Source organism: Marmota marmota, unplaced genomic scaffold (assembly GCF_001458135.2).
Source record: "Marmota marmota marmota unplaced genomic scaffold, marMar, whole genome shotgun sequence".
NCBI lineage: Eukaryota > Metazoa > Chordata > Mammalia > Rodentia > Sciuridae > Marmota > Marmota marmota.
Genome location: NW_025999880.1, coordinates 2,382,309 through 2,400,564, shown reverse-complemented (window position 1 = coordinate 2,400,564; position 18,256 = coordinate 2,382,309). Strand labels below are relative to the sequence as shown.

Genomic DNA, 18,256 nt, shown 5'->3' with positions numbered 1-18,256 from the left:
CCATTTTGATGATGTTAGTTCTGCCTATCCATGAACAGGGTATATTTTTCCATCTTCTAAGATCTTCTTCTATTTCTCTCTTTAGGGTTCTGTAGTTTTCATTATACAAGTCTTTCACCTCTTTTGTTAGGTTGATTCCCAAGTATTTTATTTTTTTTGAAGATATTTTGAATGGAGTGGTTGTCCTCATTTCCATTTCAGAGGATTTGTCGCTGATAATTGCCATTCTGAATGGAGTTAGATGAAATTTCAGTATAGTTTTAATTTGCATTTTTCTAAATGATAGAGATGTTTAACATTTTTTCATATATTTGCTGATGATTCATATTTCTTCTTTTGACAAGCATCTATTCAAACCCTTTTGCCCAGCATGAAAAATTGTGCTGTATGTGTGTAATAAGAATTGTAATGCATTCCGGTGTCATGTTTTTTTAAAAAAAAAATCAATTAAAAAAATTTTAAAAACCCTTTTGCCCATTTTTTGATTGGGTTATTTGGGGTTTTGGGTATTAAGTTTTTTGAGTTCTTTATATGTTCTGGAAATTAATGCTCTGAGATGCAGGTGGCAAAGATTTTCTCCCATTGTATAGGCTCTCTCTTCCCACTCTTGATTGTTTCTTGATAGTAAGGCCATTTTAACAATATTAATTCTGCCTATCCAAGGACATTGGAGGTCTTTCCATCTTCTAAGATCTTCCTCAATTTCCTTAGTGTTCTGTAGTTTTTGATGTAGAGGTCCTTCGCCACTTTTGTTAGATTGATTTCTAAGTATTTTGTTGGTTTGGTTTTTTTGTTTTGTTTTGTTTGAGGTTATTGTGAATGGGATGGTTTTCCTAATTTCACTTTTAGCTGATTCATCATTAGAGTATAAAAACACAATTGATTTATGGGTATAAATTTTGTACCCTGCTACTTTGATGAGTTAATTTATGAGTTCTAGAAGTTTTCTGGTACAGATTTTTTGGGTCTTCTAAATGTAGGATCATGTCATCGGCAAACAGAGAGTTTGAGCTCTCCTTTTCTTATTTTTATCACTTTAATTTCTTTCTTTTGCCAAATTTCTCAAGCTAGAGTTTCAAGGATTATGTTGAATAGAAGTGATGAAGTGGGTATCCCTGTCTTGATCCTATTTTTAGAAGGAATTCTTTCATTTATTTTCTCCATTTAAAATGATGTTGACCTTGAATCTGTCATATATAGCTTTTACAATGTTGAGGTATATTTCTTCTATCCCTATTTTTTCTAGTGTTTTAAATATGAATGTATGCTATATTTTGTCAAATGCTTTTTCTGCATTGAGATAATCATGTGATTCTTTTAAGTATATTTTGTGATGAATTACATTTATTGATTACTGTATGTTAAACATGCATCCCTGTGGTGAACCCACTTGATCATGGTGCACTATCTTTTTACTGTGTTTTTGTATGTGATGTGCCGTATTTTATTAAGAATTTCTGCATCTGGGATGGGGTGTAGCTCAGTGGTAGAGCACCTGCCTTGCATGTGTGGGGCACTGGGTTCAATCCTCAGCACCACATAAAGATAAATAAATAAAGATATTGTGTTTATCTACAACTAAAAAAAAATTTTAAATAAGAATTTCTGCATCTATGTTTATCAAGGATATTGGTCTGAAATTTTCTTTCTGTGAAGTGTCTCACTGGTTTTGGTATCAGGATGATACTAGCTTCACAGAATGAGTTTGGAAGAGTTCCTTCCTCTTCTATTTCATGGAATAATTTGAGGAAGATTGATATTAGTTTTTCTTTAAAGGTCTGGTAGAACTCGGTTGAGAAGCCAGTCTGGTTGTGGACTTTTCTTTGTTGGTAGGTTTTTGATGGCTTTTTCATTACTTGAAATTGATCTGTTTAAATTTTCAGTTTTCTTTTTTTTTTTTTTTTAAATATATTTTATTTACATTTTTTAGTTCTCGGCAGACACAACATATTTGTTTGTATGTGGTGCTGAGGATCGAACCCGGGCCGCACGCCTGCCAGGGGAGCGCGCTACCCTTGAGCCATATCCCCAGCCCCTTCATTTTTCTTTATCTTTTTGTGTGTGTGGTTTTTGGGGGGCGGTAATGGAGACTGTACCCAGGGGTTCTCTATCACTTAGTTACATACCTAGTTCTTTTATTTTTTATTTTAAATCAGTGTCTCACCAAATTTCTGAGGCTGGACTCAAACTTATGATCCACCTGCTTCAGCCTTCTGAATTGTGGAGATTACAGGTGTGTATCATGAGGACTGGCATTACTGGACATTCTAATCTCCCTGGAGATTTTTTTAGTACACTTCAAATGACTACTAATGACATCTATCAATCTTTGTCTTTTGTTTTCCTAATCATACCAGGGTTTCAGATTTCCACATCAGACAGCTGCTCAAGGCCAACTTTCTGTGCATACAAATACAAGAGTGTCACCTTTCTCATCACATTGGATACTTTCTCAACAGTTCCCCATTGGCTCTCTTTACCTGTTCCATCCAACTTTGGCACAAATTCCCATGATGCTTGCTCTGATGGACACATCCTATCAGTACTTCATTACAGTACCTTCATTGTATTCTTACATAACTAAGATAGTCAACTGAGAATGTATTGTACAAGAGATATTCAGACTATTTTAGCAGTCTGAAATGCTTGCATGATCAAAATAACATCCTCATTAAATGGAGATCTTGTCTTTCTACATGGGGTGTACTCTTGCCTCTTTAAAAACAGGGTACTAATCCATGGAGAAATGGCAGATGAGCTACCACAAAAACTATCTCACTGTGCCATAACACCAGCTCCCCTGTCTCCAGTACCTAGCAAAACTAGTTTATACTCATGGGATAACATAAATCCAAATACACGAAATGTATGTAACCTGTATCGAGTTTCAGTCTGGGTAAAGAGATGGGAGGGGAGGGTTCTGATGCAGGAATTGGAGAAAAAATATATGCTTCTTTCAAGTTACAAAGTGGCACCCTCTATTTCTTGATTTTAAAATTCTGATCATATAGAATTTGGTTCTAACATTGACCAAAAATCATTTTACACAAAGCTGTAATACAAAGAAAATCAACTAAATCTCCATTCAAATATTTGCTGAATATCCTCAATTTTACCAACCTAAAATCACATGCATAAATTTGATTCTTAGGACTAAGAATAACCACACATCCTAATGGAAGTGTGAAATAAGATATATCATTATTATTTGTAAGAGTATTTGCAAAAGTGAGATTTGAGAAGACTAAAGTGAAATTCTATAATAAATACTATTTAGAGTATAAGTAGAGAAATCACCAACTTCAGTTGTTGTTGCTTTTTGAACTCTTTTTTCCTTAGTAAGGTATGTATTATAGCATACTATTAAGCAACAGTTTAGATTTTATGCAATCCACGCTAAATATTGACATTAAGGTGTCAATAAGAGCCAAAATTCAAATAGTACTCTGAGAGAATAAGTGAGAATACTCATGGATCAAAAATAACTGAAAATTCATTACTAGGGACCACAAGCCATCAACTAGGATCTCTTTAGAAACTGTATGCCTCTAATAAAGTACTTGACTGTACAACCAGTAATACTGTTGATGCTTCCATATCTCTTCCTTCCAGTGATGAACAATTCACAAAATAAGATAGAGACTAATAATTTAGCAATATTTCCTTCAACTATTTATTGGGTTCCAGCAATGCAAGTTGAAGCATTTAGGAATACATCACAAAGATGTCTCAAAAAAAAAAAAACACTGAGAAAAAGAGAAAGCAAAAAAGGCATTAAGAAAAAGTGCTGGGCCTGGGGCAATAGCTCAGTGATAAGAGCACTTGCCTAGCACATGTGAGGCCCTGGGTTCAATCCTCAGCACCACATACAAATGAATAAATAGAATAAAGGTATTTTTTAAAAATTCCTTCCTTTAAAAAAAAAAGAAAGAAAGAAAAAGTGCTAACAAACCCTAATATTGGTAGAAACAAATTTCACTCATGTAGAGGACAATGTGTAGATAGATTATCAGCTACACATACATCATTTCATCCAAAATATTATTTGATCAAAGTTTTTAAAATTCTATCATTATGTAATATTGTCAAGATTTGTCAATAAAACAGTATTATGAAAGTTATATTTCCATTTTAAAGTATTAGAATTATTATAGACCTTTGTGTCCTTCCAACCTAATTACAATATAGCATATATACACAATGGAGTTTTAATATCAATAAAAAATAATGAAATTATGCCATTTGCTGGATGGAATTTGGGACATTATATTAAGCAAAATAAGACATACTCAGAAAGTCAAGAGCTATATTCTTTCATATGTAGAAGCTAGAGAGGAAAAATAAAATAGGTTGGGGGTGCATCTCATGAGACGAACAGAGTAGAAGAGGGAACAAGGTTGTGGGGGTAAGTACTAGGAGACAAAACTAACCAAATTACATTATTCTTCTGTGTATATGTACTAATATGTAACAAAGAATCCCACTATCATGTATAATTGTAATGCAATAATAAAAAAATAAATATAACTATACTGCTAATAAATAAATCTAGTTATTTTAAATTATTCTTTTATAATGAAGGTTTTTTTCTTCTAAATTTCTAAATAGGACATTAAATGAATTACTGGAAATATATATATTTACTTGTTCACTTAAAACTATAATATAAATATGCTTTAAAAAAATAAATACCCTCAAAAAAATAAAATATCTCCACCATTAACTTTCTTAACCTCTCATTAGTCACTATTAAAACTCATTTATATTCTGCCATTTATTACAAAGAAGCTGACAGCTATTGACAAATGTAATATTTCAACATACACAGTATAGTAGAATCTAACACTTAAATAGGGATTAAACTTCCAAATATATTTTGTAATTGAAACTACCTTAACAAATAAATGATTTTGGATTTCTTCCCCCAATTTAACACTCACTTGAGGGCTCAAGATATTTTTATTTGTTAATAAACCAAAAATAATAAAAGAACAAAAGATAGCTCAGTGCTCCTGAAATACGGCTACAAGTATAAGATACAGGTTATAAAATTAAAAATGGAACTTAGAAGGTTAAAATGGAATCACAACAGAGCTAACATTAGAAGCCTTGATGTCCATATCTCTGATTAACAATGAACAGCAAAAAACTACAGATAAAATGGAAAGACAAATACTCAGGAAAACTTCACAGCTGAATGTGGCTGAAATACTTCTCCTCTATTCTGATTCACTCATCTCTATCCCACCTAATGAGGAAAGAAATGTATAAAACTGATGTGGTTTTATTTCCCTAATTATTCTAATTATAATAAATAAGATGTAATAAATTAATGTGTAATAGCTATATATGTCTGAGAAAAAGATTACAAGCCTGAGGTTATCCTATTCATGGTCAACAAAATGTTAAACAAGATATTATAATGAATTACTGTTTATACAGGATATCATGCAGTATATGATGTATGCAGTTATATATGATACATAATGTGGTAACTGCATCAAAGAAAATGCTTTTAAAGGCAAGGATAATATCTACTACTAGGAGTTTGATATAGAGTATTCAATAAATATCCATGATGAAGATGAAAAATTCTGTCCCCAGACTGCCTCAGGATTCAAGACTACAACATTGGATCCTGCTGGATTTTTTAGCTGAACAGCCAGTCCTGCAAAACTCAACTCGCCAGCCCCTACAGTTCCATGAGCCAATTTCTTTTTTTTTTTTTAATATGTATTTTTTAGTTGTAGTTGGACACAATACCTTTATTTTATTTATTTATTTTTATGTGGTGCTGAGGATTGAACCTAGGGCCTCACATGTGTGAGGCGAGCGCTCTACTGCTAAGCCACAACTCCAGCCCCAAGCCAATTTCTTAAAATTAATTTCTCTCTCACTCTCCTTTCCCCTTCCTCCCTGCCAACACTCCTTCCCTCGCATTATAAAATTTCATATACATAATTTCATATGATACAAAATATATTAATTTTGTGTTTGAGCACACTGTGATGAACTAAATTCTATGCTTACTTCTGAACTTTTAGACAGTTCTAGAGGTGATGAGGATGGAGCAAAGATGGGGAGAAAGAAAGGCTAAAACACTCAAATACCTCGAAAAATGAACAGCTATATGAAATTAATCATAACTTTTCAAGGAAAGTATTTAAGGGGAAACTAAGACAATGAAGAACAAATATGATGAACCCATGTTGCCAAAGTGAACTTACATACCATACAATTATTCTACTGAATAAAGATATCCACAAAATCACAGAAGATCATAAGTAAAAACAGATGAAATAATGATAATACGATTACATTTAGTTTGCTGACTGTATCAAGTAAGCAGTATAAACTCAAATGCATATGACAGGAAATAAAATGATTTGGTACATACTTGTGACAAAAAATTTTTTTGTGAAAGTACAGCTATCAAAGGCAGCGATTTTCTCCTGCAAGACTACGACGAGGATCCTAAAATTAGGGGGGGAAAAAAAGGTGAAGGTGAAATTCTACGAATTGAACCATAAGTTACATTTCCTATAAATATTTCCTAGCAATATCTACCTCTAAAATCTAAAAATAAAAATGATGAAATCTTTTATAAGATAGAGATTACCACAAAAAAAACCTGAAGGAAAACTACCACCTCAAAAAAATGTTTTCTCTTAATAAAGTTTCATTTTTTCATTCATTTTAAATCAGATAAATCAACATTAAGAATGGATAATATCAATAAACTGTTAGCCATTTACTAAAAGTGCTTTTCCACTGATGTTTCAGAGTCATGGAATTAAACATAAAATGGATTTATGTAATCTATCACTTAAAATGATTGCTGCATTACCAACATAACTCACACACAAAGAAATATAAGACAATTACATGTGGTGTAAATAAGTCATTTCTGATTGACTCAATATATTAAAATTCAAATGAGAATCTGTATAAATAGTATTTTTCACAGATACTAAGATTTATAAATAACCAGGAAAACAATTTATACTCAAATATATTTTCAAAATGTAATTTCTAAATACATCTGAATATGACTATTCCTCATAAGCTATTAATAGGAACCACCAAGTTTTAATAATTATTTCAAAAAATGCAATAAATGATTGCAATTATTATAAAATATTTAACATTAATTTTTTCCTATGGAATAGGTAAATCTAAACAACACATGCTGATACTTGAATGGAAAAATGGGGGGGAGAGCATATTAAAATGCTGCTCTATTAATTTTGTTCACATGCTGAAAGAGAACAGTCTCATTTGCTGATGCAGAACTATTCTAATGAGTAATTACTGTTGTTCCTTGTAATTTTTTTCAGCTGGATTTGTTTAAAACTTTTCTAATTTTCTAATTTTTAATGAGCTGTTTGTTGTTAATGATAATATATGTACATTTTGTATATTCAAAGAGCAAAGAAAATAACCCTATAAAAGAAATAATATGAAGTTTTAGAAATACCCAATAGTAAACTACATTTCTGTTCTGTTACTACAAGATTGCCCAAAACCTTCTCACTTACACACTGAGTCAGCACAACACCCTCAACACCTTTGTAAAAGAAAAGGCATTTTTACATGTAAATATTATTTACCAAGATCAACACTCATACTTTAAATACAATAGTTGTCATAAAAGTATCAAATAACGAAACACAAAATGAAAATATTCACCATTGTTAAGAGTCAACAGAACCAAATGAGGTTTGGGTATATATCTATTTATGTATGTATATGTATGGATAAGTGTGTGTATACTAGCAAACTGTTCTCTATTCCTTTTGTTTTGTTTTTGTTGTTGTGCTGAGGATAGAACCAAGGGCCTCCCATATACCAAGTATTTGCTCTACTACTAAAGCTACATTTATAGTCCTTCATAATTTCTTTTAAATACACAGAATATTTAAAAGTAGGTGACTGTCAGACTGGATAATGATCAAGTTAAATATGTCAAGACCAAGACATTAAAAAAACACAAGTAGTTTAAAACTATAAAATGGAAAAATACATACCATGTAAATTGTAATCATAAGAGTTGGAATGATTACAAGATAAAATAAACATTAAGAACAGAAACATCAGAAGTCACAAAGGATAGTTCATAAAGATGAAAGGATCACAAAGCAAGAAAATAAAACATAATAATCATAAATTTATGTGTATCCAATAACAGAAATTCAGAAGATTTAAGGAAGAAAGTAACAATCATATGCAAATGAACCCTGAAAAAAAATCAAAGAAACACAAGAAAAAGAAAATTGCAAATCAACCACCCTCATGAATATAGATGCAAAAATAAAATCCAAAAGCATATAAAAAGAATTTTAGATAACAACACCAAAGTTCCATTCAAAGATTCAAGAATGGTTTTAACATTAGGAAATCAACCAAAATAATTTACTCTTTTAACGGATCAAAAATAAAACATACAATCATCTTAATAAGGACTTTGCTAAATTTAATACCAAATTAACAAACAAAGACAAAACTGTCAGCAAACTAGAAAAGGAACTTCCTACAATGATAAACAACATGCATTTCACGTCACTCTTAAGGGGCAAGGGAGGCACAGGTCATAGCTAGAAACAAAATTAGATATTTAGCTAGACTGATCAAAAAAAGAGAACATTCACAACTTTGATATTGCTAGATATTTCACAGCCATTACATTGATAATAAATACTACAATTTTATTCCAACCTTAATACAACCTAATGGGAAAATTTTTTGAAACAAATAAGTTATCAAAACTAGTATCAGAAAGAATTTTAAAATCTGAAAAGACTTGTAAACATAAAGTAAATTGAATTTCTAACTGAAATTTTGCCTACAAATAAATGGTATTACCTTTCATGTTCAGAGTTCCAATTCATCTAGAATTGATAGTTAAGTCGGACTTAAGACTTCTTTTTGTTGTTGTTCTATATGAATATGCAAACAAAACTGGTTGAAAAAACCTGAGCTAAAGGACACCTTTATGTCAAGTCATATAAGTGTATGTCTAATCCCAGAGTCTGTTCCATTGCACTGGTGTATTTCTCTTTCATCAATATCAGACCTGTAAAATTACTGTACTGATAGTAATATAATTTTGGTCAAAATAATATTGAAATAATAAACCTTTCATGCCATAAAAAGTGGTCTTTATTATTGGTTTATTTAGATCTTACTAAACCTCTCCAATTCAAAATTCTGTGATTACATGTTCTACACATCTTTTATTTACTTTATTTGTAGAATTTTAATAGCTATCGATGCTAAAAGATATGTTGATTTTTCAAATTTTCACACTGCATTTGTTCATTTCTGCATAAGCGAATACAATTTATTTCAACCAAGAATACTGCTAAATTATCAATACCAACAGTATGAGGCATGTCACCCTCACAAGGAAAGGATCTGTGGCTTTTTCTACTCATAAATGACCTGATCCTCCCCAAGAGTCTCAGTGCTCTCAAATCATTCTCTGAATAATATATTCCCCCTGACACACACATACACACACACACACATACACACACACAAATCACACAAATTTAAAATACCACCTTATCACAAATTAAATTCCAAAATATATAAAGTTCTGGAGGTAACAATATTTTATCCAATTTCAATTAAAAGGCAGAGACGCAGCTCAAAAAGCAAAAGGAAAAAAAATCTTAGGAGATGAAGTCAGAGAAGTAGCAAAAAAAGCAAAGATACTAGATGTTCTTATAGGCCATGGGAAGGAAGCCAAGAGAGAGAATAGAATAGAAAGATGGAATATTCTGGCATAATTTTTAAAAGATAGATTCTGGCACTATATTAAGAACAGGTCACTATGGAGGCAAGCAAGTAACAATTTGAAAGCAGAGAACTTGAAGAATACCACAATAATCCAGGTAAAAGATAGTGGTTTAGAACAGAGTATAGCAATGGTTGTAGTGAGAAGCGATTAAATTATTAATAAAATTGAAAGTGGAGCTGAACAGGATTTGTCCATGGACTGCAATAAGGTAGCAAAGAAAAACAGAAGTTAAAAATGGACCAAGAAGTTGGGTGTGGTGACACACGCCTATAATTCCAAACAATTTGGGAGGGTAAGGTAACATGATCCCAGGCTCAAAGCCAGCCTTAGCAACTTAGTGAGGCCCTAAGCAACTTAGTGATACCCTGTCTCAGTAAAAAATAAAAGGGCCGGTGATGTAGTTCAGAGATAGAGTGCCTTTGGTTCAAGACCCAGTACAAAAAAAAAAAAAAAAAAAAAAGACCTAAATTTAAAAGCTAAATCTACAAAATTCTCACAAGAAAGAACCAGTGTGAATGCTCATAAACTTGGAGTAGACAATGGTTTCTTATTCATTTACTATTGCATAACAATAGTAAATGCAACAAGGAAAAAACTGGAATTGGACATCACCACTATTAAAAACTTTTGTGCCTGAAATGACACCACAAAGAAAGTGAACAGATAATCCACAGCATGTGAGAAAAGTTTGGCAAGTAATGCATTTGATAAATAACTTATCTAGAATGCACACAGACTTGTTATTCAATTTAATAATAAAAAGACAAATAATCAAATTTTAAAATGGGCAAAGAATCAGAATAGATATTTCTGGAAGGAACAAATCAAATGGTAAATAAGCACATGAAATGATGCTAAATATCATTACTCATTAAGGAAACATGAAACAAAACTACAAAAAGATACCACTTCACAACCACTAGACAATAAAAAAACAATGAAGAGGGGCTGGGGTTGTAGCTCCGTGATAGAGTGGTTGCCTAGTACATGTAAGGCACTGTATTCAATCCTCAGCACCACAAACAAATACATCAGTAAAATAAAGGTGTTGTGTTCATCTACAACTTAAAAAAAAAAAATTTAAAAACAAAACAACAAAGAACATCTGCCTAGCATTTACAAGGTCCTGGGTAAAAATCCCAGCATCACCCAAAAATAATAGTAAGTGTTGGTGAGAAAATGAAACCCTCACACATTGTTGGTAGAAATGTAAAATGATGCAGCCATGTTGGAAAACAGCTTAGCTGTTCCGCAAAAAGTTAAACTGCTAGATCTAAACACAAGAGAAATGAAAATATATGTTCAATTAAAAACCTATATAGGAAAATTCAAGGCAATATTCCCAAGAACATGAAAATAGAAACAACCCAAAAGTTTATCAGTTGATAAACTGATAACAAAATGTGGCATATCCATGCAAAATTCAGTCATAAAAAGGAATAAAATACTGATACATGTTCCTTGTAAAGGAACCTAAAAAACAATAAGGTATGTGAAGGAAGTCAGTCAGAAAGATCACATATTGTATTTCATTTTCATAAAACATCCAGAACAGGGCTGGGGTTGTGACTCAGCGGTAGAGTGCTTGCCTAGTACATGCAAGGCACTGGGTTCGATCATCAGCACCAAATAAAATTAAATGGATAAAATAAGGATATTGTGTCCAACTACAACTAAAAAAAATATTTTTTAAAAATTATCTGGGCTGGGGATGTGGCTCAAGCGGTAGCGCGTTCACCTGGCACGCACGAGGCGCTGGGTTCGATCCTCAGCACCACATACAAATAAAATAAAGATGTTGTGTCCACCGAAAACTAAAAAATAAATATTAAAAAATTCTCTCTCTCTCTCTCTCTCTCTCTCTCTCTCTCTCTCTCTCTCTCAAAAAAAAAAAAAAATGTCCAGGACAGACATAATCACAGCAATATAAAATAGATGAGTGTCTAGACAGGCTAGGAAAAGGTAAAACAGGAAGTGACTACTGATGGGGATGTGGTGTCATGGTGTTTATTGATGGGAATTGCAAGACGTGTTCATACCAAAAAACCCACTAATATTGTATACTTTATAAGGGTAGATTTTAAAGTATGTGAATTATACCACAAATTTTTTAAAGGCCCAAAGGATGTTGGCTGAAAGAATTGTCAGTGTAGTTACCACTCATTAAAATGGAGACAATGGCAGGAAGAATAGGTTAATAAGGTTTCCATCTTAGAAATATTACACTTGAGATTTCATCTAGATATCAAAACAGAGCTATAAAAATAGGCAATTAAAGACAGATCTAGAGAGTACTATTACAGATCAGAGAGAAAATTATTGATCATCTGTAAATTAACTGTATTAAGGAAATGAAAATAAATAAGAGCTTCTGAAGAGGAAATACAGCTGAAAAGAGAAATTCAAAGATGACAGCAATCCAACATGTATCCATTGGTGAAGGAATTCAGTAAAGTTAGAGGGAAAACCAAGAGCATGATGTCCCAAAAACCTAATGAGGTTGTTATATTTAAAAAGAAGAAATTTTGATCACAGATGAATACACAGGGATGAAATTAGTGCTGGATATAAAATAGCAAATTACTGAATATTTGGTTAATGAGTCCTGAACACATGGCAGTATGATGAGATCTGAAAACTGATCCATATAGGAACCTGAGAACCAATGTCAACTTGAAGAGAGCAATGTTATATTGAACAAAAGAGGGAAAGGAAACCTCTCAATCTGGGGAAATTGCAGTGGGTACCATAGAGAGAATGTGGAGTCATGAAGAAAAGATTTGGATGAGTACGTGAGATCAAATACACATGTAGAAATGATGCTACAAGGGAGGAACACAGGGAGTTCATTCACCAGAGAGGAAAAACACACAGACTATCTAGGTAGCAAGTAGGTAGCAGGGGTGAAGTGGAAGTTTTCTTCTGAGTTCTCCTGATTCTTCTGTGTGCCCCTGACTGAAATTCAGAATATTCATACTGTTCAGCTAGTCAGACTTTTCTGGACGTCTCAGTGACATATTTACCGTGCTGTGATTGTTCTGAAGACACAGTGGCTCTAACTACCATGAATAGCCCAAAATAAAAATCAATTCCAAAAGTAAAGAAAAACATAAAAAAGAATATTCATACTGTTGTTCCCCACATTTAATGTACTTTTTTATATCTCTAAATTTCATCAAGTTTTCTGTTTCATCTTTACTTTCAATTATATTATGATGTGTCCAGGAATATTTTTCTTCTTATTTATCCTCTTTGGTGTTCCTAGTGATCATAAATACAAAATTTTTTGTTCTTCATAAAATTTGGGTAATTTTTTGAAATTTCAAATAGACTTTTTCTCATACCCCTGTCTTCTTAAATCTTCTCATCTCATAGATCAATGGAGTTTGATAATGTTTCTCCATTTCTTACCTCTCCTATTCAACTTGTACACTTTCTACTGCTCCACCTGGAAGGTCTTATTTCTCGACTGAGATTTTCATTCACTATGATCACAAAGGTATACAGGTATAATATGACTCAGGACATCAGGGAGATTAATCTTTTGGTTGGCTGAGTTCATAGTTGAAAATATTTTTGTTACAGGTGATTTAAATTTACTTTAATTTACTAACATAATTGATAAGTTTGGTTTTAGCGCCCCTTCCTGATGTGAATGCTTTGCTTTTACAGTGAAGAGGATTATTTTTCCTTTCTGAGGATATTAATTTTGTTTGGTTCTTATCATCTGACTCCTATCTATAGCACTTTACCTTTCTCTTTATTTTTCTCTTCTGCTATTTAATTTTAATCATGTCAGAAGTATTTGATATTTAGAGTCTATTCCACCATGAAAACACTTTCTTAGACCTGTACCTTAATCCAAATAAAAAGAAAAGAGGAAACATCACTGCATTTTTTGACCTGATCTCTGAAGCTGCCCACCAACACTTCTACTTCATTGTAGTTACTTTAACTGAGTTATTGGGTTCACCCCCTATACTCTAGGTTGGAGAAATTAAATCCTGATGCCGGAAGTGTAGATTATCAAATAATAACACAATATTTTATACTATCCCTGATGCTTTATTTCAAAATTTATTAAAATCATTTAATTATTGACATTCTTCCCACAAATAAGCAGCATATACTCTACTCCCCCACCGTCTACCCTCTCTCATCCCTTTATGGCACCAACATGGAGTCTCACCCTCTGCATCAGGTACATCTGCAGAGGACAATCCTTTGGTACACTTCCTTAAATAAAACCCCTCATATACAATTAACTCTCAATATGAAGACTATGAATTTAGAAGACAAGTTATTAGAAACCTTCTACACACCAAAAATACACTGGTGGGACAGGCTGGAAATAACTGCTAACTTTGTAAATGGTACATTCAGGCTGGTAAGGTTGGGGAGTAATCAACTGTTTCAGTCAGTGTTGCTACTCTGTTTCAGTTTCTAAATAAATGAATGTCATTAAGCCATACCTACCCTTAATCACATTCATTTATTTAGAGACACTAATTGCCTACTACCCAATAAGAAGGAGTTTTTGTTCATGGCCACATCTGTTCCTTCCCATTTCCCAACCCCTACTGACTTTTTAGTGATTTCAAGTTCTAATGGTTCTAACACCCTCTGCTTCCAGGAAAAGAACCACAGTTTACCTATGTCCTTTCTGCACAAATTCTTGCCATATTGTCTTGAATTCCACACCATCTGCCATATCACCTCTTGCATGAGCTCTTGAAAAAAATCCTATTAGTCTCATATTTGATATTTTAAGTTAATAGTATTCATTCTTGCAGAGTTATAAACAAAGCATGAGCTATAGGTTATACCTGCATTTATTGATGTAAATGCTTTTTGGAGAAGGATAAACTCAAATACAGGTGACTATATTTATCTCTGGAGAATAATAATTTCTTTTACTTATCTTGCAGAATTTCACCACACATATATTTTATTATTAATTTTTGAAAGAAATAAAATTAGTTTTGATTTCCTATTTAATTTAAACTGAGCAAATAATGAAAACAACTGTAGTTTTTGTTTATTTTCTCTGGTTTCTAGCATATCCACAGATCTGTAATATGAGAAAACTGATCTAAAAACTTCTCTATACTACTTCTTAAAATGTATTAAAGTTCCTCTTTGGCTAAATAATGTGTAAATTACTTTAGGATGGCACATGAAATAGTTTTGGAGGTTAAATATATTATCTAATGAAACTACCAATAATGATGTTGTTTAATACGTCTATATGATTTTGTTTTCACTAACTTGATTTCTCAGGATATAATTACCTTATCCTGGCATAGTATACTGTTTCTTCTATTTCCTATAACTTTCATGTTTTGCACTTAAATTCAAATAGTTCTGTCATTAGTGATAATGCACATTTTCTTTACTATACATTTGTTGGGTATATCTTTTTCATTATCTCATTAAAATTTATCTGAGAATCTGGTTTCTCTTAAATTTATTGAAATGCCAAAAATATTTTGTTTGTTGTGCTTCATATGTTTCCTTCTGATGACAAGATTTATATCTTGCATCATTCTTGGTTCAAGACATTCATCATCCTAGGCCTTCAGTTTTCTCAAGTGTAAAAGGAAAGCACTCAGTAATGAAAGATTACTATGTTTCTTTCTCCACTTATATTCTGTGGTTATAATCTGTCATTATCACCAAAGGTCAAGTAGAAGTTCAACCTAGATTTGAATATGTCCAATTTAATAAAATAAATCATAAAGAAGGAAAACCAATCAGGTGCATGTTTTAGCTCCACTATGTAGCATGAAGTATTTCTTACTTCCCAGAAAAATTATAGTTCATATCATAAGTCAGTAAACACAGAGAAGTATACACATTGTATACATAAAAAGGTTGCTCAGAACATCTATGATGTCTCAGATACTTTCTATTCTTTTTCATTGTGTTTTTAAAATACTGGTTAAATCCCATTGCAATGAATTCATATTTCCCTCATGGCTCAAGATAGAAGTCTGAAAATATTCAATTAAGGGATCTTAGAGCTATTTTATAGGACATAATTTTGAAGATATTTCCTTGATATTTTTAAAAATCTTCAAGTCATAGAACTCGTAGTTCTTTATATGCCCAGGATGTAGATCATACCTGAATAAGAAACATGAAAAAATGCTTACCGCTTGTTGCAGTGGAGGTCATAAATAGGTGTTTTAAACTGAATGGACTTGACCATCTCTCCAGTACGAAGTGAATATAGATCCACACAACAATAAGGTGGGCTTGTCCTAAAAGAAGAAAAAAATCATTATTTTTAAAAAGGAGAGCTGCCACAGTACTTGCCTAGCATGTGCAAGGCCCTAGTTTCAATCTCCTGCACCATAAAAATAAATAAATATATAATAAAAACATTTAAAAAATACATTTTCCTAACATAATATTAAATCCCTTATTAACATGCTACTAGTAAATAAATTCAAAATTTAAAAAAAACACTCATACTACATCCCTATAAACTTGAGAATGTACAAAATTTGGGGAAAGGAAAAAAATCTATCATTCACCAAGTTGATACTCTACAGAAGAAAAAAAAATATGATAATCTCGTTAGATGCAGAAACTTAAGCTATAATTTTAAATACATTCACAATAAGAAATATTTCCTTAATCTGATAAGGGCACTAGACTTAAAACTGGTGAACAACACATACAACTATAAAATGCTAAGAGGAACTAGATAAGATCACTGTCATCACTTCAATTCAACATAGTACAGAAGGTTCTATGCATAAGAAAAGGAATTATTCCAAGGGAAAAAAAATATCATTATTTGCTGAAAACCTGACTGTTGGAAACTTATACTACAATTCTATTAGTAGAAAAATATCCAGACAACACTACTCAGTAAGCACAAAATATTATAATTAATATGTGTATTTATCAAAGTCATCAGATACAAAGTTACTATAAAAATGTCACCCGTACTTTTGTAAATTCAGAAAAACTAAGGGCTGGGGATGTGGCTCAGTGGTCAAGTGCTCATAAGTTCAATCCTCATACCAAAAAAAAAAAAAAAAGAAAGAAAGAAAAGAAAAACTAGAGGCCATCTACGGTGACACACACTACTCAGGAGGTTGGGGCAGGAGGATCACAAGTTCAAAGCCAACCTCCACAATTTAACAAGACATTAAGCAACTTAGTGAGACCTGGTCTCAAAATAAAAAATAAAAAGGGTTGGGGATGTGGCTCAGAATAAGGTGCCCTGGTAAAACCCCCCTCCAAAAAAAAGATGGAAAACAGAACAAAATAGGTATTTCCCTTCCTCCACAAAATAAGGTATACAGATGGCTAACAGATATATGAAAAATACTCCACACAACACTGACAGAGAAATAAAAACAACAGTGAGCTATCACCTCACCCCAGTCAGAATGGTTATTATCAAAAAGACTACAGAAAACAAGTGCTGGTGAGGATATAGACAAATGGGAAGCTTGTATGTTTATGGAAACATAAATTAGTAATGCCATTCATTAAGAAAATAATATAGAGATTCATCAGAAAATTAACAATATCTACCATATGATCCAGCAACTCTACCACTTGATACATATCCCATGGAAATAAAATCATTACGTCTAAAAGACTTGTGTCTTTCCCATATTAATTGCAGCACTATTCAAAATAGCTAAAAAACGAATATAACCTAAGTGTCCATCAACAGATTAATGAATAAAGAAAATATGGTATATACACACAATGAAATACTATTCATCTTCAAAAAAAAATTACAAAATCCTGTCATTCACGACAACATGGATGGAACTAGAGGTCATTAGATTAAGTGAAATAACATAGACACAGAATGCTCTCACTCATTTGTGGAATCTAGAAGAGTTGCTCTCATAGAAGTTGAGAGTAGAATGGTGGCTATCAGAGGCTAGAGAGCGTAGTGGAAAGAGAAGGGTGTGGACAAAGTGGATAACAGGTATTAAGTTACAATTAGATAGGAGAATGGAATTCTGATTTGCCTCTGCACAGTAGGATGATCACAGATAATAATAATGTACAATTTAAATAGCTAAAAGAATGTATTTCAAAAGTTTTACCATAAAGAAATGAAGTCTTTGGGGAATAAATAAATATTGCACAATGTATACATGTATTGAGACAGCACACTATTCCATTAACGTATATAATTTCAAAGCTTCTGGTTTGATTTAAAAATTAATTTAATCTAAAAAAATTTTTTAAGACAGTAGAAAAAGAAGAACAAATTAAAAACCAATGATAATTGGATGAGGGAATTAATAAAAATTAAACAATTGATAAAATAAAATATGGGCAAGCAAAAGAAAGATAATGAAATTAAAGACTGGTCATTATTAAATTTTAAAAGAGCTAACTCTAGACAAAATGTTGAAAAATAAATAAATAAAAGAAATATAAAGAAAGGAGTAGGAAATATTCAGATGACAC

At 32.1% G+C, this 18,256-nt stretch overlaps 1 protein-coding gene across 9 annotated transcripts in view; it reads right to left on the bottom strand.

Moving 5' to 3' along the window:
* The window catches only part of Bcas3 (BCAS3 microtubule associated cell migration factor), a 575,967-nt gene that overhangs the window by 423,545 nt on the left and 134,166 nt on the right, over positions 1–18,256 (bottom strand). For all 9 annotated transcript variants that reach the window (XR_007342273.1, XM_048788041.1, XM_048788067.1 and 6 more), the window contains 2 exons: positions 15,958–16,065; positions 6,398–6,474 (listed from right to left, as the gene is read on the bottom strand). Coding sequence is in view for 8 of the 9 variants with exons in the window: in XM_048788041.1 (XP_048643998.1) it covers positions 6,398–6,474; positions 15,958–16,065 (185 nt within the window). In the remaining variant the exon portion in view is untranslated. The remainder of the gene's footprint in view (positions 1–6,397; positions 6,475–15,957; positions 16,066–18,256) is intronic.